Here is a 23,043-nt window from a genome sequence, read left to right on the forward strand (position 1 = left end):
GTCGGAATAGTGCCTGAAAAACTATATTGCAGCACTTTTCAGAATCGTCGAAATTTTCGCAAAAAATCCAAAGGGGTTAGCCTTACTTTTTCGTCATTTTTTGAGCCGAAAATTTCTTGGCTTGGAATCGATTTGTATGGGTCGTTCTTGACTAATTGGACCTCCAGGAACCCAAAAAACACAGCAAAAATAGCGTAGGACCAACAGCAGCGAAATTACGACGCAAAGACCAGCAGCAGAAAAATTGGGAAAATACGTCTTTCGTTTTTTGGCTGTAACTTTTGATACGTTGCTCGCAGCGCATTCGGACTGCGCTCAATCGATTTCTCTCGCAAAATTACGTCGGAATAGTGCCTGAAAAACTTTATTGCAGCACTTTTCAGAATCGTCGAAATTTTCGCTAAAAATCCAAAGGGGTTAGCCTTACTTTTTCGTCATTTTTTGAGCTGAAAATTTCTCGGCTTGGAATCGATTTGTATGGGTCGTTCTTGACTAATTGGACCCCCAGGAACCCAAAAAACACAGCAAAAATAGCGTAGGACCAACAGCGGAGAATTCACGACGCAAAGACCAGCAGCAGATAAATTGGGAAAATACGTCTTTCGTTTTTTGGCTGTAACTTTTGATCCGTTGCTCGCAGCGCATTCGGACTGCGCTCAATCGATTTCTCTCGCAAAATTACGTCGGAATAGTGCCTGAAAAACTTTATTGCAGCACTTTTCAGAATCGTCGAAATTTTCGCAAAAAATCCAAAGGGGTTAGCCTTACTTTTTCGTCATTTTTTGAGCCGAAAATTTCTCGGCTTGGAATCGATTTGTATGGGTCGTTCTTGACTAATTGGACCCCCAGGAACCCAAAAAACACAGCAAAAATAGCGTAGGACCAACAGCAGAGAATTCACGACGCAAAGACCAGCAGCAGAAAAATTGGGAAAATACGTCTTCCGTTTTTTGGCTGTAACTTTTGATCCGTTGCTCGCAGCGCATTCGGACTGCGCTCAATTGATTTCTCTCGCAAAATTACGTCGGAATAGTGCCTGAAAAACTATATTGCAGCACTTTTCAGAATCGTCGAAATTTTCGCAAAAAATCCAAAGGGATTTACTTACTTTTTCGTCATTTTTTGAGCCCAAAATTTCTCGGCTTGGAATCGATTTGTATGGGTCGTTCTTGACTAATTGGACCCCCAGGAACCCAGAAAACACAGCAAAAATAGCGTAGGACCAACAGCAGAGAATTCACGACGCAAAGACCAGCAGCAGATAAATTGGGAGAATACGTCTTTCGTTTTTCGGCTGTAACTTTTGATCCGTTGCTCGCAGCGCATTCGGACTGCGCTCAATCGATTTCTCTCGCAAAATTACGTCGGAATAGTGCCTGAAAAACTTTATTGCAGCACTTTTCAGAATCGTCGAAATTTTCGCTAAAAATCCAAAGGGGTTAGCCTTACTTTTTCGTCATTTTTTGAGCTGAAAATTTCTCGGCTTGGAATCGATTTGTATGGGTCGTTCTTGACTAATTGGACCCCCAGGAACCCAAAAAACACAGCAAAAATAGCGTAGGACCAACAGCGGAGAATTCACGACGCAAAGACCAGCAGCAGATAAATTGGGAAAATACGTCTTTCGTTTTTTGGCTGTAACTTTTGATACGTTGCTTGCAGCGCATTCGGACTGCGCTCAATCGATTTCTCTCGCAAAATTACGTCGGAATAGTGCCTGAAAAACTTTATTGCAGCACTTTTCAGAATCGTCGAAATTTTCGCAAAAAATCCAAAGGGGTTAGCCTTACTTTTTCGTCATTTTTTGAGCCGAAAATTTCTCGGCTTGGAATCGATTTGTATGGGTCGTTCTTGACTAATTGGACCCCCAGGAACCCAAAAAACACAGCAAAAATAGCGTAGGACCAACAGCAGAGAATTCACGACGCAAAGACCAGCAGCAGAAAAATTGGGAAAATACGTCTTCCGTTTTTTGGCTGTAACTTTTGATCCGTTGCTCGCAGCGCATTCGGACTGCGCTCAATCGATTTCTCTCGCAAAATTACGTCGGAATAGTGCCTGAAAAACTTTATTGCAGCACTTTTCAGAATCGTCGAAATTTTCGCTAAAAATCCAAAGGGGTTAGCCTTACTTTTTCGTCATTTTTTGAGCTGAAAATTTCTCGGCTTGGAATCGATTTGTATGGGTCGTTCTTGACTAATTGGACCCCCAGGAACCCAAAAAACACAGCAAAAATAGCGTAGGACCAACAGCGGAGAATTCACGACGCAAAGACCAGCAGCAGATAAATTGGGAAAATACGTCTTTCGTTTTTTGGCTGTAACTTTTGATCCGTTGCTCGCAGCGCATTCGGACTGCGCTCAATCGATTTCTCTCGCAAAATTACGTCGGAATAGTGCCTGAAAAACTATATTGCAGCACTTTTCAGAATCGTCGAAATTTTCGCAAAAAATCCAAAGGGGTTAGCCTTACTTTTTCGTCATTTTTTGAGCCCAAAATTTCTCGGCTTGGAATCGATTTGTATGGGTCGTTCTTGACTAATTGGACCCCCAGGAACCCAGAAAACACAGCAAAAATAGCGTAGGACCAACAGCAGAGAATTCACGACGCAAAGACCAGCAGCAGATAAATTGGGAGAATACGTCTTTCGTTTTTCGGCTGTAACTTTTGATCCGTTGCTCGCAGCGCATTCGGACTGCGCTCAATCGATTTCTCTCGCAAAATTACGTCGGAATAGTGCCTGAAAAACTTTATTGCAGCACTTTTCAGAATCGTCGAAATTTTCGCTAAAAATCCAAAGGGGTTAGCCCTACTTTTTCGTCATTTTTTGAGCCGAAAATTTCTCGGCTTGGAATTAAATTGTATGGGTCGTTCTAGTCTAATTGGACCGCCAGGAACCCAAAAAACACAGCAAAAATAGCGTAGGACCAACAGCAGAGAATTCACGACGCAAAGACCAGCAGCAGAGAAATTGGGAAAATACGTCTTTCGTTTTTTGGCTGTAACTTTTGATCCGTTGCTCGCAGCGCATTCGGACTGCGCTCAATCGATTTCTCTCGCAAAATTACGTCGGAATAGTGCCTGAAAAACTTCATTGCAGCACTTTTCAGAATGGTCAAAATTTCCGCAAAAAATCCAAAGGGGTTAGCCTTACTTTTTCGTCATTTTTTGAGCCGAAAATTTCTCGGCTTGTAATCGATTTGTATGGGTCGTTCTTGACTAATTGGACCCCCAGGAACCCAAAAAACACAGCAAAAATAGCGTAGGACCAACAGCAGAGAATTCACGACGCAAAGACCAGCAGCAGAAAAATTGGGAAAATACGTCTTCCGTTTTTTGGCTGTCACTTTTGATCCGTTGCTCGCAGCGCATTCGGACTGCGCTCAATCGATTTCTCTCGCAAAATTACGTCGGAATAGTGCCTGAAAAACTTTATTGCAGCACTTTTCAGATTCGTCGAAATTTTCGCAAAAAATCCAAAGGGGTTAGCCTTACTTTTTCGTCATTTTTTGAGCCGAAAATTTCTCGGCTTGGAATCGATTTGTATGGGTCGTTCTTGACTAAATGAACCCCCAGGAACCCAAAAAACACAGCAAAAATAGCGTAGGACCAACAGCAGAGAATTCACGACGCAAAGACCAGCAGCAGATAAATTGGGAAAATACGTCTTTCGTTTTTTGGCTGTAACTTTTGATCCGTTGCTCGCAGCGCATTCGGACTGCGCTCAATCGATTTCTCTCGCAAAATTACGTCGGAATAGTGCCTGAAAAACTTTATTGCAGCACTTTTCAGAATCGTCGAAATTTTTGCAAAAAATCCAAAGGGGTTAGCCTTACTTTTTCGTCATTTTTTGAGCCGAAAACTTCTCGGCTTGGAATCGATTTGTATGGGTCGTTCTTGACTAATTGGACCCCCAGGAACCCAAAAAACACAGCAAAAATAGCGTCTGACCAACAGCAAAGAAATTACGACGCAAAGACCAGCAGCAGAATTCTACTCAACCCCATCCCGTATTAATTTTATTAATTATTGATGAGTTTTCATAAGCGCAACGGACATGGATATTTCGTAAAACCCACCCAAGTATCCTTTTTCATGCTAGCACCAAATCCTCGTATGCTCGTTCAGATCGTTGGAATGCCAATGAGTGAGCACAAAATAGTTCGGAACCATCACACTAATTCACTCTCCCAGGTGAAGAAGTTTATGTAAAACTAGCTTGCAATAGATCCTCGTAACTAAACTTAACCTATTCTAATTTTCTGAATTTCCGAGGGTAATATGCTGTAGGAGTCGTCAGCCTGGTACGAGGTGACCACCTTAGGAGAGGAGCCAGAAGAGCTACCTCCGTGTGACAAAAGGGGTCATCCTGCACCCCTGCACCGAATAGCCATTGTTTTGGTATAATGCTGGTCCCGCGCCTGGTATCATCTCCTGGCAGCGAAGTGGTGTTTCGTACAGCACAGCTGGTCCCGGAACGTGTTAAATTCGTAGGCCGGTAAGCCAGAGATCAATGAATCTTATTTCGAGAAAACAGTTCTGAATCTGGGCTTGTCATCGTGATGTATGTACTGGGTCCCCAGAGATAGCGGCACAAGTTTCAACACAGCGGTTGCCACTTTTGACAAGGTGTTTAGCTATAGCGAATCAGCCATAGTCGTCTCAAACGTAGCTGCACATCAGAACTGCGCATCATTAACGCAATCGCAAGTGCCATAGGTCAATTGAGGAATGCATGTATGCAATAATACACACATACTAAATAACAACTGAAACAGAAGAATGTAGTCAGGCAGTTGCAGTGCCTGAGATAAGACCCTTGGCATATAACCAATAGCAAGTGGCTTGTGTGTATACACAGATGCTGACGTAAATACAAATGGAAACGGAAGAACGTAGGACAGTTGCAGTGCCTGAGATACAACACAATGAATACACATGTATATTGGATTTATACCACACTTTCAGTTTTATTGATGTTGCGCCTTCTTACAGAATGATCATAATTATCAAGATTACTAGTCAAGAGCAGTTAATCAATTTATTCAGTATTCAATATCATTATAAATTTAACATGCCTAAAATATACACAAATCGTTTATAAATGTAACGTCATGAACCAAGACTCGGCCCAGCGATATTAGAGAGCAGGCAACTCAAACAGTGCTATTGTTCTGTAGAATCATTTAAACAATTCGTCCTAAATAATTTAAACGTTTGCACTCCATGCGCACTCACGTTCTTGTTACTACGTAAATATATATATAATATATATTGCGTTTAGCATCTGAATAAGACTTGTTTCTCTATTGTATAAAATACAAAACAAAAAAATCATGAAAAAATAAAAAGCTGATTCGCACTTTTGCAGCGCTTCGTTGCAAACTAACTCTCTTGCAAAATTATGAACGAGACGGTTCTTATCGCGGGCCGAACAGCAGGTGAATGCCGCGCGATGTCTGGGAGGTGACGAGAAATATTCCCCTTCGAGAGTCTTGGATCTTGGTCATTGGAACAAGAAGGATTGGGAGGATAATCTGGATGAGGAGGTAGCGGGAGGCTGTGGCTTCCCGCCGTAGTTGGGGGACGGTTCTTCGACGAGGAAAGGGCGAGGAAGAGACGAGGATATCTCAGAATTTGAAGCCGTCACTAGGTATAGTTGTCGTTGGATCAAACTGGAAGGCTCCTTCCGTCGTCTGAGGCGCCAAATTTGTATCATCAGTCTGAAGTCACAAGAACGAAACATAAATCTGTTAGACGCCATACTGTCTTAAAATATTCAACAAAGCTGTGGCAACAAATTATCTTTACTTACCTCCTCCGAGAAGTACTGTTCAATGATGTCATAGGCCAATCTGTAGATATCTAAATTTTCATGGTTTTGTAACGCCTCAATTTTATCCAATCCTGCAAGTAATTAACCCATTATTATACATTAAACAATAAGACAAGAATAAGTTCTGACAGAGTACTATTCCATCATATCGACATACCCGAGCACTCTTCAATCATATTGGCCAGTTGTTCAACTTGAGTTCCCGCCATTTTGAGCATATTATGGATACCATCAAGCACAACTTGAACAACTTGACTATCTTTGCAAGACAATAGATCGCAGAACGGTGCAATTACCCCCTCTTGAATCAGGCGTGCCACCTGCTCCCTGTTTCCACTTATTGTTAAATTACTGATCGCCCACGCTGCTTCTTTCTGAGTCTGGAATTCTCCCTGCCCAATCATAGAATATGGGGTGTTAGATTTTTGTAAATCAAGTCAACTAACAAATTGTGATTGAATTTAAATACCTTTGACAAGTTATTAATAATAAGTGGCAATAGCTGCTTGTCAATCACCGCCTGAACTTGAGATTGATTGCCAGCAGTAATGTTTGACAGAAACCACACGGCTTCCTTGCAAATCTTCTCCTTAGGATGATTTAGCAGGTTAGGGAAATGGGACAAAGCATCACAATTCAAGACAGTTTGCGTCTGCTCATCAGTACCAGTAACGATATTGCCAACAGCTCTAAGAGCAGCCGTTTGAACTTTGACCTCTTTGTGAGAGAGCAGAGGAATTAGACGTGGTACAACCCCGCTGTCTATAACCATTTGAATCTGTTCGTTTCCACCATCAGTCAAATAACTCAGAGCCCACACCGTATCAACAAGAATCTATGGGAAAAATAAAAACCAAATGTTCGTTGAGTCTTTGATAGATTATCAAAAGTTGAAACTTTGCATAACCTGAAATCCAGTAGAGAAGAATAATGTAAAGCTGGATATGACAATCTACTCACATTAATGTCCGTGTGTAGAATAAGTACATTGAGTGCTGGCAAAATGTCTTTAATCGTCCCTACTGGTGGAGGGGGATCTTTGTTTCTACACAAGTTGACTATCACCCACGTAACGTTCCGCAAGAAGGTGATAGGTATATCTGGCTTAATGAAAGTTAAAAGTGGTGGCACAACGCCAAGGTTTATTACATAATCTCTCAGTGCCGGCCCATCTCCTATAATATTTCCTAAGGACAAATAATAAATTCGATAAAACAATCGATAAAAATTGCATAACGCACAGCATGGTTTGATTCCTTACCTAGAGCCCATACTGCTTGTTCACAGACATTCTGCTGGCTGGACAATAAAAGTCGTAAAAATAATGGCACTGCACCAGCTTTCACAACTGCCTGTGTCTGAGCAGATGTACCGCTTGCAATGTTCGTCAATGCCCACGCTGCTTCAAACTGCAGGGATGGACTGTAAAATAGTATTAAATTATTTGACAAGTGGGAAAAGTAGGGAATAACCAAACTAGTGTGGCTATTGACACAGGGGCATGTGCTGCAATCACACGAGTCAGGTATCCCCTGTCCGCATGTATGGTATGTCATATTTGTTGCAACACCTGTGGGAAAAGATTGATTTAAAAAGTACCGAAAGCAACGCTGATATTTAGGCTAAGTAACTGGTGCTCAATGGAGCAGTTACAGACAGTCCATAAAATTGAACTATTTGCAAGTGTGTATGCGCCGAAAAATCCTTAATGTGAAAAGTGGAAGTTTTTGAATGTGTATATGTGCCCACTTTTCATTTGCGCACTGTTCGGAAAAAATACTTTACCCATGCCCTAGAATCTTCAAAAACCCAACTTTCTGAACAGATATTGCAAAAATGATGCTACGTGTATCGTACCGCTTTCAGTGTTATAAAATAATCGAGAAATATTTATTGACGAAATTGTAAGAGAAAAAAGGAAGACTATTACTCGCGATCGGTTTTTTAACGATGTTATAGAGTATTTGTGTCAATATGAATTTGTGTTGTATGCATAAAATGTATGGAGAAAACATTGATTTAAAGGAATGGGGTATTTTAACTTACTGGTCATGTCGATCAAGACAGTGTACCAAAATTGGCAGGATTCCGCTATCAATCAAGGCGTCTATTGGAGGATTACGATCTGAGGACAGTAACTTTCGTGCAGACTGGACGGCAATCAACTGCTCGGCGGATTCAGCGCTCCCTGCTTTAGCCACCAATTCACCCAAATCGATTTTTGCAAGATTCTTCTCCACATCTTCTTCATCTAATCAACCAATTCATTACTCAATTGAATATCTAGACATAATTTTCTTGTAACGCATGAACTTCTGAATAAAATGAGAAAGTACGTCATGTTACAGAGCATTTAATTTTTCAAGTATATCACAGATTCGTCGTAGAATGTAAAATGAGATGACGTGATTAATTCCTCTTATTATTTATTATATATCACAATATAACTAGGAATTACAGTTTAACTGCATATAAAAAACTAGATTTGACACTACATGAGGAATGGATATCACCAATATTGCTTACACCTGTCAATAATGATTTAACAATAAATAAGGCATTCATGAAACTGCTACAAGCAGCCCAATGCAATAACATTCTATCAGATATCACCTTACCCGTGGAATCTGTGATAGGTACGTTCCTCCGTTTCTGTAGCGTTTCCTCACGTTTATTCTTCCGAAGCTCGACGGTCACTTCATTTCTTCTCCTGCGCATTTCCTGGAAATGAATTCTTATTAGGAAGCAACTATAGCTAAGTGCGGATATGGTATTCATATTTTCTTTACAATTTTTTTTTTCCGTTACTGCCCAAGGCATGGTTAATCAAAAAGAAAAAATATCATGTCCGAATTTTTGGGTGACACCGTATCGAGGTAATAGAAGATCGTGAAACTGATTCGTGGAAAATTGCTCGAAAATGATCCAATTGCAAGGTATGTAGGTGAGTCACTGATTAAATGGTTAAAATACCAAACATGACTGAAGGTTTGAAAAGAGTTGGTGGTTTCAACGTATTAAAACCGTGCGACGGGGACAGATAATTTTTAGTAAAACAAGTACAAAGCCATGCTAAGGGAGGAATATCTGCCCATAATGCGGATACTTACATCTTGATCTTTTCCTTTGTTCTTGAAAACTTGCATTCGGTTCTTATTTAGTGGATCAGACGCCATTTTTGCGATAACCAATGTTCGTCCTAGCGTAGATGTGATGTGCCGGTTTTATAGAGACACTATGTTAAGAAATTTCTTTGTTAACAAACCTATTTCACAATCTATTTCAACTGCTGCATTCCGTAGTGTGATTAATTAAAATACTCGAATATGCACTACCATGCATAACAGATTTCGTTTCAACTATTCACACGAATAAAGTCACGTTTCTCCCAACAAATACAGCTTTTTCACCTCTGGGAAAAACGAGAAGAATCAAGAAGACGGTGTTCCGAAATTATACAAATTTGCCACAGAGCCTAGCGGCCTCGAATTTGACGAACGTCAAAACGCTTTAACCATGAACCAATCAGAAGCGCTTGCGTAGTTTTGCATTTCGATTCTACGGATTTTACTATCGCGGTTCCACTCTAGATTGATATATATAGTTTTAGGTTCATCCGAAAAGAGAGAACCTAACCTAAAATAAATTTACAGCAAACGCGGAATGACTAACGTTATAGATATTTCGGACGATTATGCATACCACAATTTGGGAACATCAGTTGAAAATGACGTCACTGAATATGTCAATCACTCTTTATCATACAATGAATATTTTAGAAGATATTTACAGAACAATATACCCTGCGTGATACAATCTGCCACGGATGCATGGCCGTGCAGACAAATGTGGCAAGCAGACAACGCGCCAAATTTTGAATACATCAAAAGAGTATTCGGTGAGAGCTATGCACTCAATAATATTCACCACTGAATATGAAATTACAGTTTGGATTGTTTCGAAATGTATCAATCCTGATTGAAGAAAAATTCATGTAATAGAGTATTATGATGAATTCATTTCCCACTTACCAATATACTTCTCATATGAGCAAAATTTTCTCACAGGATCCTGTATTGCACCTGTTGCTGACTGTACAGCAAAATACTACAATTCCCAGCTCAAGGATGATATGGCATTGGCTGATTATGTCGACTATTGGATCACATATCGTGACCTTAGTCATCCAAAAAATATGCCTTTACTATATCTGAAGGACTGGCATTGCGTAAAAAATAATCCGCGTATCCCGATTTATGATGTTCCTCAGTATTTCGCCTCTGATTGGTTAAACGAATATTACACAGAACAGGAAGAATTAAATGACGATTATATGTTTATCTACATGGGTCCAAAAGGAACATGGTATAACTATAAGAATGTTAAAATTAGCCATTATATTGGTTCATAGAATTTTCATTGCTTTCATGTACTTTTAGGACACCATTTCATGCAGATGTCTTCTCATCTTATAGCTGGTCAGCTAATATAGTTGGGAAAAAACGCTGGCTTCTCTTTGCACCTGGGGAAGAAGATAGTCTGCGAGATAAGAATGGCAAATTAATCTATGACATAACCACTTCCAATGAGTTGTTAAATAAAACAATGTATCCAAATTATCATGAAGATAGACTCAAACATTATGAAATTATTCAACAACCCGGTGAAATAGTATTTGTTCCATCTGGGTGGCATCATCAAGTGTGGAATTTGGTATTATAGTTTTCAGTACTGTAAGCACTAACTTATTACTACTAAATGCTTATTGAATAAATGCGTATTTTTAGGAAGACACTATTTCTATCAATCATAATTGGATCAATGGTTGCAACGTTTGGAATGTATGGATTTCCTTAAAGAAAGAACTTTGTGCAGTGATGAGAGAAGTTGATGACTGTCGTGACATGGATGGTTGGGATGATCACTGTCAATTAATGTTGAAAGCTTCACATGGCATGAACTATGTACAATTCTACAAGTTCCTCTCATTCCTGGCAAAGAAACGTATGGGTCTGATCATGAAGGATACTCCTGTGATTAGTTTTCACACTTGGCATTTGGGAAGAAATCATTGCTTTTACGATCTGAAACAAATTAGGCTGGTGTTAGACGATATGATTAGAGATGTTGAAGAAAAGTGCATACAGCGTCTAATTTTTAGTGAAAACGAAGCAAGATTTCTTGTTCATGAAATAAATAAAATCTTAGCTGTAAATCCATCATTTGGAGATTAACTTTGTACTAGGAAATTAAACTCTGTAGTTTCTTCGTTATATTTTTTCAAATAAATGTACTAATACCTTAAAATGTCTCGTTATGTTTTCAGTTTTTATTAGTACAAAACTCTTGCCGCATTTTAATTTATACAATGTGTTTATATTATGCAATATTGTGATCACAATTTGAATAGTGGTGAATACATTACCAATTTTCTGTTATGTAAGCATTCGTGATATTTTTTGATGTTTATTCTTTTGTACCTTGATAAACCTTCTATTGAATTTAGGATTAAACGATATATAATTATTCTTGTATATCTATAATTAAGACGAATTTATTTATTTATATAACATTCTTACTCATAATGTCTTACAAAATATTAAAATTTTTGCAGAATTATTGATAATTATCATTCCCAATTATGTGTTGTTTTATGATAAGTTCTTATTTACAATACACAATTTACTTTATTTTAACCTCTACTATTGCACAGTAGACTTGCTCTGTATCGAAACATGGATATTTATATTTTGATAATTTCAGGTCAACTTTTTTTATCGTGAAGATGACGAAAATGATGATGTTCGTATGACATCAACTCATTTTAATAATATTTGCGAAAGATACCGATAATAACAATAACAAACATTCATTAGCAAGTCGCACAGAGCTTTCAAAATGATCCTTGAAAATGATGGGTGTCATAAGAATGAATTTAAACAGATGTAATCAGGTATATCTTGAGAAAATATTTCGCCAGTTAGCAATATATTTACTAAGTTTTAGGTTTGTTCATTTCAAAATTTTATATTATTATGTCTGTCTAGAACAGATTATACATGACCTATGGATTTACACCAGAAGAATTAATTCGGAATGAGAATATTGATGTTAGTCACTAAATATGAACCAAATTCTTATCATGAAATTTACCTTTTCACATTATACATAGATATTAGTGAGTTGGATCGGCACAAAACCGACAGATCAGTAAATGGGTAAATGTTGGAAAAAAGATTAAGGCACAGCGTAACAGTTTAAAAAAAAAAAACAGTTTATTGATTGTATAATTCGACGCTTTGAAAGCTCTATCAACTTTTGTGTAAAATCATCAATAAATATCTACAAGACAGCACAGGAGGTACATAGTACATGGGAAGTCCTGAAGAACAATAAACAATTGTCTCACTTTAATATAAATGTAGGAGAAAATGTGTTAGACCAGCAGTAACGTCTTATTCAATATCAAGGACCTTGACAATTGCATGCTTTGAGGAGAAACCCTGTCAAGTACCATATATGATACTTAAAGTAAATGCACACTACAAAAAATATTAATAAAACTTCAAAGTAGATTTAAAAAATGGTTACGAGAAAATTCTTCGTATGCAGCAACTACCAAGTGTAGCATTTTCACCTAAAAATTAGCTGCGCTGATGCTCTGCGAATAATTTGTTTTTGACTTAATGGTCATACATATTTCTGTATAATCTATTATACATTCATTGACAAATAAATCAGATTGTTCTGTACAGAATCACATTTTAAACAGAAATGATCAAAAGTCCAGCCAATTTGACAATTTTCAATGGTATCAATATGTACAATACTCTCATTCAGCATGCGAACAATATTTTCAATCAACAATTGATCACAACTCCTTCAACTACTTGTATTCAATTGCGAATGAAAATAATTGCCCGTTGTATTCAAGATTGACAAATACTTGCCCCAATCTGGTTCCTTAGAAACTATAGATACTCTATCATGTTCAGCTTTTCAACTTCTTTCACCTCCTTGTATACATATACATTAATGTATATAAGTATATGTACACTATATATGTATATATATATATGTCAATCTGTGTGTGTGCGCGCGCGCGTGTGTATATACACACGCACACACACACTCATACATATATTAATATTTTTATATCTTTTTTAAACGTAAAGCAATGTAACGCCACATTTAAAACTTGAGAGTTTATGTATTGTCTTAATCATGCTACCAATTGGTTATGCAGCAATACATTAAAGATTTGTAGTTCAAATAGAGACGCATGTATACAGAAATATATAGATACATACACTCAAGTTTACAAGCATGTATATATTTATATATACGTGGAAAATATAAGTAAGATGGTGTACAGCTGATAAAAATGTATAAAATCTATCCGACAATTCAAGTATTTAAAACTAAATTCGAAAGTGCTTCAGCAAATTGTTGACTACGAAGCTAGTAATTCGGTGCAATATGAAAATGGAAACTGCAAGTTTTTTAAAGAGATAAACAGAGAAACAAAACAAATAACTAATCTTTCAATGCTATTCACATAAAGTTTGCTGAAATCTCTTTATCTGGCAACTTAATCCGTTGTGCATGGTTTTATATAGGTTTCATGATATGCATCTAATATCATTTTTTGTGTAGATACGCTTGGCACGAAAATTACCATACGACTGATTGTACTTGATGATCTATTTGTATTCTCCTCGAATTTCTTATGTATAGTCATTAATATGTTTTACATTACAATATATCTTAGCTTTTTTACTTCACTGTGTGTACGCATATAGATACATTATATAATAAAATCAGATATTATTTTGAGCGTAAATCAGTATTATTTATAGATTCGATATTAAAATTATAATAAATGTGCGTTTTTTTTTTTCCTTATTAGATTGAAATTAAATATTATTTGGTAAGCTTCAAGTGGTTTATAATTTGTGAGAGTTGTAATAACCTGAAAACATCCGGGTTGCACATACCCCAATCTATTACTTAGGCAAAACACAAAGCATTTGTATAAAATAACGCTTGAAACTGGTGAAAGCTGGTTATTAAAGAGTAATTAATAACCCACAATTCATGTGCCATGTAAAATTTAGATAACACGCACTTTTCATGTATTCTTTTTGTTGTATTTCTACATCTTAATTTTATATTTTCAACTTGCATGGCAAGTATATCTACGATTTCAATAGCCTGAATACTATCAAAAGTCTAAACGCAATGATTGAGAACAAATAACATTTTTCATGGACGATCAGACTTTCTAAAGAGTAAAGACTACATGAACTAATATTATACAACAAGATGTATTGCGTTGCTTCACATAAAAGAAAAATAATTTGAAAAGAAATTATCTTGCTACTCACTAGAAAATAGTACATTATGCGAAGCAAGGGATTTTTTCTACGCCAAAATTCATTACACATTTTAATTTTTTAGGGAAGACCAAGGCAACATCGTAATCGACCAACTGTGTCATTGAAATAGACGTAACGGGTAAATTGCAAAATCCTGCAGCAACAACTACGCATTGCCAACTGTACCAAGTTTAATTATTTAATATGTACATTATTTTTAATTTGAAAATAAGAAAGAATTTTGGCATCTTTCAAATTTCTTGCCTTGCCAAGTGTGACGAGAGTATGGAAAAAAACAAAATAATTTTTTATTTGGGTCTGCGAACGAGGCATATGCAGGATGAGAAGAAACGGAAGACAACTTATTATTCAGCAATATGAACATACTCTGTCATGTAATTGATTTTTCAAGATTTACACGCTTCTCGCTGTGATTGATTACTTACATGGGATGTGTTGAAAGAGTAGACAAGGATGAAAGTGGGGTCGTTGGGGTCGTGGGTGTTGACGCCACAGGAATGGGGGTAGCAGCGATAGGTTGATGTGTTTGCCGTGGTGGGGAGAGTAGTTCTTGTCTATCTCTTTCCCTTTCTCTCCCAGGTCTCCAAGCCTCTAAGAGTGCCTCTACTCGGTCATCCGTCGGTCCCCAACGTGCATTACCAGCAGCGTTCTGCAGCCACACAACAAGAGTACCGTGTGCTGCTCGTATATTGACTTCTCCCCTAAAAGAACCAAGCTCAATATATACTACTTTTAGATAAAAGTTTTCAACCAGATTTTAAAAACACTATTAGATGAGGGTTGAATGAAAAAGACACGATACCTAATTGACTGTAACACTCACTTAGGAAGGATATGTTGAAAGCCGTGTCGGTACTCATGTTCCATTGCAGGCACAACAACTTGCTTGCGTTTGAAGTGACTACTCTCAAGTTTTAGAAGTGCGTTAGGTGCCGGATCTCTCCATTCGGGTAGAAAAACTACAAACGAGAGAGGCTCAACTGAATCAGCAAGCAATTGCTCAAAATGATTAACCATGGCCTCCATTAGCTCCTCACAGTATGGAGGATTGGCTTCAAAGGAGCCACTAATGGGCCTGAAGTCAAGGAAAGGTCCTCTTGATCCAAAGTGAGAATCTGTATCGGCAAATGCCGAGCAATATTGTCTGAAGTAGCAGTTCAATGGAGAAGCAAAGCATTCAAAAGTGACGCCAAAAGTTCTCTGAAGACACTCAAAGACAGTGACTGGCAATGCCATTTGCGTAGCTTGACCCTCATTTATTCCAAGGTACGTTTGGTATCTTTTGAGCATGGACCAAACTCGGGGTAGAAACATCTCGAATTTTTTATCGTCAAAGCAATTATATCTGTACAAATGTTCCAGTTTTGTCAAGTGCGTGTTATTTATGCCCATTGTGTCTCCATGAAAGCGTAGCATGGTTTGTTCTCTTTCTGGTAAGTACTCTATTTGCGGTAAACGCGGACTTGGCAAGGAGAACTGCACAGGATAGCACCATACTTTTCTCTGGCTACTCACAGGACCTGTCAATGGTATGACGTCTGCGAGCCCGCTTTCTTTCGTTATTTGACAGTTCTTATCTTTAATTTTTTTTGCGTAGTCTGTCGAAAGGTGGTAAATTTTTAAACAGATTCCCTCGACGCTAGCTTTTACTGTCTCCGTCAAGTGAGGTTGACATTGCCTTTTTAAATGAGCTAATCTATCTTGAAAATCATCAAAAGTAGCACCAACCGTCCTTCTTAGCCATTGAAAGGTGTCCTCAGCATTCCATTTAACAACTTTTCTACTTTCGGGAGACGCAGACCTAGATTCTATCATATTCTTAGCTGCCTCGGCATATCTTGACAGCTGTTTCCTGGCATCACCAGTGAATTTTGGTCTGACAAGTTTCATTGGTATATCGTTCATTATTTCACGATACATAGACATTGATATTTCTGGGAAACATTGACTCGGAAGTAATGGGTCTGAGCCGCAATCAATGACTTTGCGCTCCATCAGCCACCGATTGAAGGAATCCCTGGGAGCGTCTATAGATTCTCGCGTGTGACAGAGCTCTTGATAGCACTGGCGTAATTTTGCAAGCAATCCACATCTGAAGGCTTCAACGTCCGGATGAATGTGGGGTAAGTTCGAAGGTCCTCTTTCGTAAATTATTACATTTGTTGAGATCTCCAAGTCCCATGGGCCGCTGCATTAGTAATGATAATAGTATCTTTAATTTCCATGACAAGCAAACAGCATTCCTTAATCAAAGTAGTTTACTGAGATTGTTTCATCAGATTTTGCCTTCCATCATTATTTAGTAAAAGTAGTTTTTACGAGCACATGTTTGAAACTAAGATTTAAGATGTTCGAACACCTCGTATTGTTGGTGATAATTTTGAATAATCCTATTTTATAGAATCTCTATGTGCCACCAGCAGCAAAATAAGGCTCAAATCTGCAGACTCCCAAAAACCCTATTCTTTCAAGTTAAACTGTGTGTCCTCACAACTACGCGATTAATTTATCTTTCTGAACTGAAATTCTTACTCCAGTTGTGGTGTTCCGAAATATTCTTGAGTTTATACCTTTCTCCTTAGGATTCATTGCAGCTTGATCTCAACATCAAAATGACAAATAACTACATCACCATCAAACCGATTAGATACACAGAAACAAAGGCTCTCTTAGGCTTGAATCTGAAATTAACTTTCAAAGTTAATGCTTACGCTAAAATGAATTTCTTTGCTGCAGAAGCAACAGGGCTGTCCTCAGATGCTCTGCGTTTAAGCGTAGTTGCAGGAGTAGCAGGGGCTATCGGACCATTGCCAGGAGCCGGTGGTACGCCGCATATACCCAAGGGATCAGTTATTGGATCAAATTGCGGTTTGAGTGATGGAGGAACCCAGAGAGATTCTCCAGTCGACTTATTCCAAAAATACGGTCTGTTTTCCCTTTTGCTCCAAAACTTTTTCCATCCCTGCTGTTGGAGCTCAGGTGATAGTTCAGAATCGACAAAAGCACCTGGCGCAGTAGCCTGCAAAATGTAACGAAGGTACTTGCAATTAATGTAAAATACAATTACTTGTGATATCAATGAGTTTTTGAAGTGGAACTTCACCTGTGAAGCAAGTGAGGTTTGCTGCATATGAGCTAAAGGAGGACAATGCTCAACCACACTTTGAGGTGGCGGTAGTATTGCTGCTTGAAGTTTAACTGGTGTTGGTACAATAACTTGAGTAACCGGAGGATTTGCTTCCGGTTGTAAAAGCTGATGATGATGCATGGTAGGCAATGCCGAAACTGACTGGCCAGCCAAAGCTTCCCATGCTGAATTACTAGTCATTTCTTGCTTTCCTCCGCTAACTTCGTTCATCGTTGTGACGTAATTGTCAAGTACGGTATAACAGTCACCTGTGGAACAAACGTGAAATATATATTTGTGGAGAATCTTCTTATTATTAACCAATTAGAGTCTGTGTATAGCTCTTGTACTCCTTAGGTTAAAAAATGATAAGCAATGAAAATTTGGATGTTTTCATAGCAAAGAACAAACAGCAAGGAAACCTTAATGTTTGACACAAAAATATTTCTAGTTATTGAAACAAGTATTCAAAGTTTTATTTCAAGGTAACAAGCAGGTTCCTCGACTAAGTTTTCACCGCAATAAGATAAATGCATAACCAATCAATAAATGTGAAGAATTTAAGCTCAAATTAAAAACTTGATTTTTTTCTTTTCAACTTTCTGAGCCAGGGATTAAAATTTCGTCGCACCTCCTTACACTGTTGTATCGCCAATACTGATACAAATTAACTCTGCTCATTTCTTCTCACCTTGCTTCCAGTTTGTGCCTGGTAAAAACTTAGTCATCGCTTCTCAGTCTATGTCTCGCAGCACTGTCCCTCATAATAATTTTCGGTTTAATCTAAGCAGGTCACAATAAACATAAGGTATGAATGATCGCGGTATAGAGATTGAACCCAACTGCATAGTAGTATACACAATAATATTGATAAAACAATTTGAATTTTCAACTTACCAGTAGATTTGCAATAATCAGTATATTCATTTACAAATCCTTGTCAGGCGATGAATAATTCCGCTGTAAGATATCGAACATTTCATTAAAATAGGGCATCTTATTTTTAGTTCGAAAAATTGTATTCTGACAGAACTTTGCGTGTGCCGTGTTTGTTTACAAACTAATGACACGAGCATATAATGATGAAATTAACACAAAAATTGAGCAAACCCAGTGTCAGAAATTATCTAAGAGTGTTCCATCAACTTACCGGAACCTTTTTCCGTTCGTCTTTAATTGATATTCTTCATAACAATTAAAATTCATTCATAATTTTCACAACTTGACGCGACGATATCCACCCGTACGACGCCATTTGCCTCTGACTGAAGAGCCGAGGGAAGACTTGGCGCTTGCACGGGTCGCGGGGGCGGCGGTGGGGAAACACGGACAAGCGTCGCCAACACCAAAATTTGAATATTATATCTTGCGGGAATTGATAACTTTCTTATTAGTCGTAGTTGAGCGATTACGTCTGGAAAATTAAAACAAGGAAAGTATAACTAAGATAACTGTTAATCCGTTCTCAATCGCAATGCTTTGTTTATCGAGGTATGGAGAGTGATGTGCGAAATGATTTTTTACCGTCAAGTTTGTAGCACGTGAACTATTTGGCCACAGTGCGCATCGTCTCCCCAGCTTCTCGACGGGGAAAATGGACGAACTTTACTGTCACTATTACGTCCGATTTGACCGACGCCGCTAGTAAAAATTTCGATCATTTTCACGTTATAACTGAATATAAAATATTTCGTGTTCTGCCGAGCTGGTCAGCGAGTTTATATTTCTTTCGAAATGTCGGTAACGTTTGCTCAGCGAGGTAGACCGCCGCCAAATCCAGCCCAAATACAAAAGGTAAGGTTCGAGTAACGCAGGAATCTTAGGTTTCAATAAATTCACTGCGGAGAAACAAAAGCGCTTTAAGTTTTTTTAAACAATTCTAAAAAAAAGTGCGCCAATTCATATGCTACGTTCACGTTCTTTCAGATGCTGGATGAGAACAGTCACCTTATTCAAACTATTCAAGAGTACCAAAACAAAGGAAAACCTCAGGAATGCATACAGTGAGCCTCACGCCAATTATATTGATTCAATTTATCAACAATAATCAAATAAATCAGTTGGACGATGATCACAGAATTTTGTATTATCCTGCTGCAATGATGACGAGTTTCATATTCAAATTTTAGGTACCAGCAAGTTTTGCACCGCAACTTGGTATACTTGGCATCTATCGCAGATGCTAACCAAAATATCCAGGCTCTATTGCCAGTGAGTTTTTGATTTGAATGTACATAATCTTTGGTTGAATTCATTTAGTACTTTAATATTTCTTTAAAACACGTTAATTGCTTCCATCATATCCTAAATCAACGCAGTTTTCTACCAGATATTCAATAGTAATGATCAACTTGAAAAACAGTCAAGATTTCGCACCTTCGTTGATCTTCCTTTTAATTATTTTCTTTCAGGCCATTCGCCCATTATAGCGAACACTCAGTGTTATTTACTGTTATATCACTGAACCTCTTCGTAGTTTTCTTTTTTTTATTTCTTTATTGGGACATATATTACAACCGTTTTTCGTTGAGGTTATGCTGCAAACCGTTTTTCTGAACATAACGTTCATATTTTTATATAACTCACAGTTATGGCACTCTTTTCAATTTTAGCCACCTCAAGGCTTGCCCAATGGACCGCAGCATCCTATGATGGGGCCTCAAGGGCCACCAGCAGGTCCTCCTGTAGCTGCAGGACCTGGTACTGAAATGCCTCCAAACACGCAGCAGCCTTTACCCATGTCTGGATTCAATCAAGCACAGTCGATGCCTCAGGGAGGATATCGTGGTCCTGTTATACCTGGACAAGGGCCGAGCATGAATCGTAAGTAGGCGTTGATTTTTTGTATGCTGTACCCTACTATCAGCCTCATGCTTAATATTATAGCCAGCATTTTACTCAATCTGATTACTGGCTATGTTCGATTATCCGTGCATTTATTTGTTCAAAATTTCAATAGGACCTGGACCAGTCCCTGGCCCACAGCAGTACAGAAGCGGACCTCAAGGATACCCTCAGCAACCGACTCAACAAGGATATCCAGGGCCTTATTCGAACCAGAATCCTGCCACAACCTATCCAGGACCTCAGGCAGCAGCTTACACACCAGGGCAGGCCAACCAATACGCATCTCCTAATCCTACCCAACAACAGGGTTATCCAGCTGCCAGCCAACCGAATTACGGTCCACCTAACACTGGCAACAGCTACGGGCCACAACCTGGAGGATATCCTCCTCCTGGTGGTAACCAACCTCCATCTGGATATGGTCCGCCGCCTCCCAGTCAGCAAGGATACCCTCCTCCGAATGCTTCTCAACAAAACTTTCCTTCGAGCGCACAACCCCAGCAGCCAGGACAGTATGGTAGTCCCAGCCCTCAACCGACTTATCAACAACCTCCATCCCAGCCTCCCCCAAATGCATACAATTCAACGCAGGCTGGAAATTATCCTCCGTCATCTCAGGGGTATCCCAATAGTGTACCTCCTCAAAGCTATCCACCCCCACCAACGTCTACCCCAGCTCAACCACCACAGTCTGGACCACAACAAAATGCTGGCCCACAGTCTAGCTATGGAAACCAACCCAGTCCTGGTCCTGGTCCTGGTCCATCACAGTATGGTCCAGCATCAACATCTCCACCTTTCAGTACCCCTCCAGCTAGTGGGGTAAACACTTATGCTCAGAGCGGGCAGCCTACTAGCACACCGTCCGTTGCATCCACTCAGACTTACCCGCCAACTGGTGCTCCTCCAGTTTCATCGCAGGGTGGAGGTTATACACCTCCTGGACCAGCTCCCTCGGGTTATCCTGTGCATCAGCAGCCACACCAGACTTCTCATCCACCTCCGCATCCACCGCCGCATCAAGCTCCTCATCAACCCTCGCACCCACCTCCATCACACCAAGCACCCCATCAGCCACCTCATCAATCTCCTCATCAATCGTCGCATCAGTCCGCTCATCAACCTCCTCATCAGCCATCGCATCAGTCTTCACACCAACCTTCGCATCAGCCACCTCCACACCAGCCTCAGCATCAACCGCAACAGCAATCTCAAACTCCACCGCAGCAGCAGCAACAGCAGCAGTCACCCAGCCCAGCTCCTAGTGGTTTTCAACCTCCACCCGGTCCACCACAAGGGCCACCGCCTCCATCTGGACCTCCCCAGCCTCCAGGAGGTTACGGCCCTCCACAGTCTCATCCTGCGACTACGCAAACCTATGTACCCCCATCTCCAGGCGGTCAACCCCAAGTGTATTCACCCCATCCACCTCAGGGTGGACAGCATTATGGGCATCCCCAATACCCACCGCAGAGTTATCCCCCACCACCAGGAGGACAAGGATACGGGCAATATCCACCTCGCCCTCCAGGTGGACATATGCCACCCCCGCCTGGTCCCCAAGGTCCTCCACCTCCCAATCAGTATACTGGCTATGGATATCAGCCTCCGCCCCAATAGTTCATTCCGCCAGTGTCTTGAAAAAAGTCTTCATAGCAATTTGGTATTACAATTATAATAATGATTGTCATTATTATTACTACTCATTTTAATGACTTTTTATGTTTTTCTCGATCACGAGGCGTTATGTATAAATAATGGGTATATTTCAGGATTAATCGACTTATATTTTTAGATGATTTTGTATATAATAAACTCGGTATTTAAATGTCAAATTGTACTATACAATCATTTTGACTTATCGACAGTGACGAGTCGTGTTGACATCATCAAGAAAGATTTTTTTTATCATTTGCCAGTGTTTACTGTGTACGAAATGAACGCTTCCTGATATCTCTTATACAGAATTATACAAAATTATACAAAATTATTCAAAAGACTCCAATAGTTTATTGGATGTGTATTATCTATATTACATTAGTATAAAATACATATGACAGGTAATAACGAGCACATTAGTATTAAATATTAATTGCAGTATAGCCTCGATTATCCGAACCCACGTCACTCCAGTTCGGGATTATTTAAGCTCGTCTTGGGGTTGTAATAAGATTCGCTGAAACTCAGAAACGTACCAATATTTCTTTATCGAATTATCCGTGTTTTTCGATTATTCAATTTAATTAGGTTAAAAATAGGTCGGACAATTGAGGTTCTGCTATAATTAAATATAAAAACGTTACTGTTAAAACTTTGTAACGATCAAACTCTTAATAATAAAAAAGTAAACATTAACCAGATCTATATTATCCTTTCCAAACTTATTTTTATAGCTCGCGTTTCTAGTTCCAAAAATGATGTGCCGCTGGGAATTGTCAAGTACAGTGAGATATAGTTTTGATTAATATGAGAAGCACATCCCGAAAATTCTTAGGTACTGAGATAAGAAATAGGTAAAATTAGTGATTTTTATCAGGAAATCATAGCAATACGCGAAATATCACGAGTTTTTTTTCCTAAGATGCATAATACTTGACTAAAATCTGCAGTGTAGCCCAGAAAACCAAAGTTGATTCAGAACAGTAGACTGTAACAGTCCAGATGAATAACCAATATAGAAAATAATGAAATTTTATGTAATGTATTTATAATTTATGTATAATTTATTTTAAATTTAAAAGATAACAGAAATAGGTGAGATATTGTGAGTTCTTGACAAACATGAGAAGCGCACCTAAAATAACAGAAGATTGAATTTAGTACAGTATACCGGA

General features: G+C 38.9%; 4 protein-coding genes across 11 annotated transcripts; 2 read left to right on the forward strand and 2 right to left on the reverse strand.

Moving 5' to 3' along the window:
- Window positions 1–4,945: 4,945 nt before the first annotated feature.
- Window positions 4,946–9,667, reverse strand: LOC124405741 (importin subunit alpha-3). 6 transcript variants are annotated; one of them, XM_046880904.1, is made up of 10 exons: window positions 9,627–9,667; window positions 8,947–9,071; window positions 8,455–8,557; window positions 7,883–8,087; window positions 7,098–7,258; window positions 6,797–7,023; window positions 6,306–6,671; window positions 5,994–6,228; window positions 5,798–5,907; window positions 4,946–5,723 (listed from the first exon to the last, which is right to left on the reverse strand). In XM_046880904.1, the coding sequence occupies exons 2-10, from the start codon at window positions 9,010–9,012 to the stop codon at window positions 5,631–5,633; spliced, it is 1,566 nt and encodes a 521-aa protein (XP_046736860.1). In that variant the 5' UTR covers window positions 9,013–9,071; window positions 9,627–9,667; the 3' UTR covers window positions 4,946–5,630. The 6 variants fall into 6 exon arrangements, with proteins under 6 accessions (XP_046736860.1, XP_046736861.1, XP_046736858.1 ...); XM_046880905.1 differs by lacking the exon at window positions 9,627–9,667 and adding an exon at window positions 9,539–9,557; XM_046880902.1 differs by lacking the exon at window positions 9,627–9,667 and adding an exon at window positions 9,247–9,445.
- LOC124405744 (2-oxoglutarate and iron-dependent oxygenase JMJD4) lies at window positions 9,454–11,146 on the forward strand. The gene is made up of 4 exons (XM_046880912.1): window positions 9,454–9,734; window positions 9,904–10,201; window positions 10,276–10,549; window positions 10,624–11,146. Exons 1-4 carry the CDS (start codon window positions 9,500–9,502, stop codon window positions 11,068–11,070), a joined length of 1,254 nt encoding a protein of 417 aa, XP_046736868.1. The 5' UTR covers window positions 9,454–9,499; the 3' UTR covers window positions 11,071–11,146.
- LOC124405737 (mRNA (2'-O-methyladenosine-N(6)-)-methyltransferase) lies at window positions 10,628–18,776 on the reverse strand. Of its 3 annotated transcripts, none has more exons than XM_046880895.1 (8): window positions 18,513–18,776; window positions 18,260–18,322; window positions 18,054–18,145; window positions 17,339–17,631; window positions 16,947–17,254; window positions 15,059–16,423; window positions 14,661–14,936; window positions 10,628–10,920 (listed from the first exon to the last, which is right to left on the reverse strand). In XM_046880895.1, exons 3-8 carry the CDS (start codon window positions 18,088–18,090, stop codon window positions 10,914–10,916), a joined length of 2,286 nt encoding a protein of 761 aa, XP_046736851.1. In that variant the 5' UTR covers window positions 18,091–18,145; window positions 18,260–18,322; window positions 18,513–18,776; the 3' UTR covers window positions 10,628–10,913. The 3 variants fall into 3 exon arrangements, with proteins under 3 accessions (XP_046736851.1, XP_046736850.1, XP_046736852.1); XM_046880894.1 differs by lacking the exon at window positions 10,628–10,920 and adding an exon at window positions 11,590–12,497; XM_046880896.1 differs by lacking the exons at window positions 10,628–10,920; window positions 18,054–18,145 and adding an exon at window positions 11,590–12,497.
- A 119-nt stretch (window positions 18,777–18,895) lies between these two features.
- On the forward strand, window positions 18,896–22,021 carry LOC124405738 (basic salivary proline-rich protein 1-like). The gene is made up of 5 exons (XM_046880897.1): window positions 18,896–19,156; window positions 19,289–19,365; window positions 19,492–19,573; window positions 19,975–20,185; window positions 20,322–22,021. Exons 1-5 carry the CDS (start codon window positions 19,097–19,099, stop codon window positions 21,827–21,829), a joined length of 1,938 nt encoding a protein of 645 aa, XP_046736853.1. The 5' UTR covers window positions 18,896–19,096; the 3' UTR covers window positions 21,830–22,021.
- Window positions 22,022–23,043: the final 1,022 nt, after the last annotated feature.

Source organism: Diprion similis, chromosome 4 (genome assembly GCF_021155765.1).
Source record: "Diprion similis isolate iyDipSimi1 chromosome 4, iyDipSimi1.1, whole genome shotgun sequence".
Classification (NCBI taxonomy): domain Eukaryota; kingdom Metazoa; phylum Arthropoda; class Insecta; order Hymenoptera; family Diprionidae; genus Diprion; species Diprion similis.

Bases quoted from the DNA above. Each gene is read 5' to 3' on its own strand.
- LOC124405737 (XM_046880894.1), bottom strand. From the start codon at position 18,090: ATGACTAAGTTTTTACCAGGCACAAACTGGAAGCAAG. The intron at 16,424-16,946 runs GTAAGCATTAAC...TTACTAATGCAG, and splicing joins GCAAAGAAATTCATTTTAGC to CGGCCCATGGGACTTGGAGA. The intron at 14,937-15,058 runs GTGAGTGTTACA...TGGTTCTTTTAG, and splicing joins TTTCAACATATCCTTCCTAA to GGGAGAAGTCAATATACGAG.
- LOC124405741 (XM_046880904.1), bottom strand. From the start codon at position 9,012: ATGGCGTCTGATCCACTAAATAAGAACCGAATGCAAGTTTTCAAGAAC. The intron at 7,024-7,097 runs GTAAGGAATCAA...ATTTGTCCTTAG, and splicing joins ACAAGCAGTATGGGCTCTAG to GAAATATTATAGGAGATGGG. The intron at 5,908-5,993 runs GTATGTCGATAT...AATTACTTGCAG, and splicing joins TATGATTGAAGAGTGCTCGG to GATTGGATAAAATTGAGGCG.
- LOC124405744 (XM_046880912.1), top strand. From the start codon at position 9,500: ATGACTAACGTTATAGATATTTCGGACGATTATGCATACCACAATTTG. The intron at 9,735-9,903 runs GTGAGAGCTATG...ATTTTCTCACAG, and splicing joins ATACATCAAAAGAGTATTCG to GATCCTGTATTGCACCTGTT. The intron at 10,550-10,623 runs GTATTATAGTTT...GCGTATTTTTAG, and splicing joins ATCATCAAGTGTGGAATTTG to GAAGACACTATTTCTATCAA.
- LOC124405738 (XM_046880897.1), top strand. From the start codon at position 19,097: ATGTCGGTAACGTTTGCTCAGCGAGGTAGACCGCCGCCAAATCCAGCC. The intron at 19,366-19,491 runs GTGAGCCTCACG...TTCAAATTTTAG, and splicing joins AAACCTCAGGAATGCATACA to GTACCAGCAAGTTTTGCACC. The intron at 20,186-20,321 runs GTAAGTAGGCGT...AAATTTCAATAG, and splicing joins ACAAGGGCCGAGCATGAATC to GACCTGGACCAGTCCCTGGC.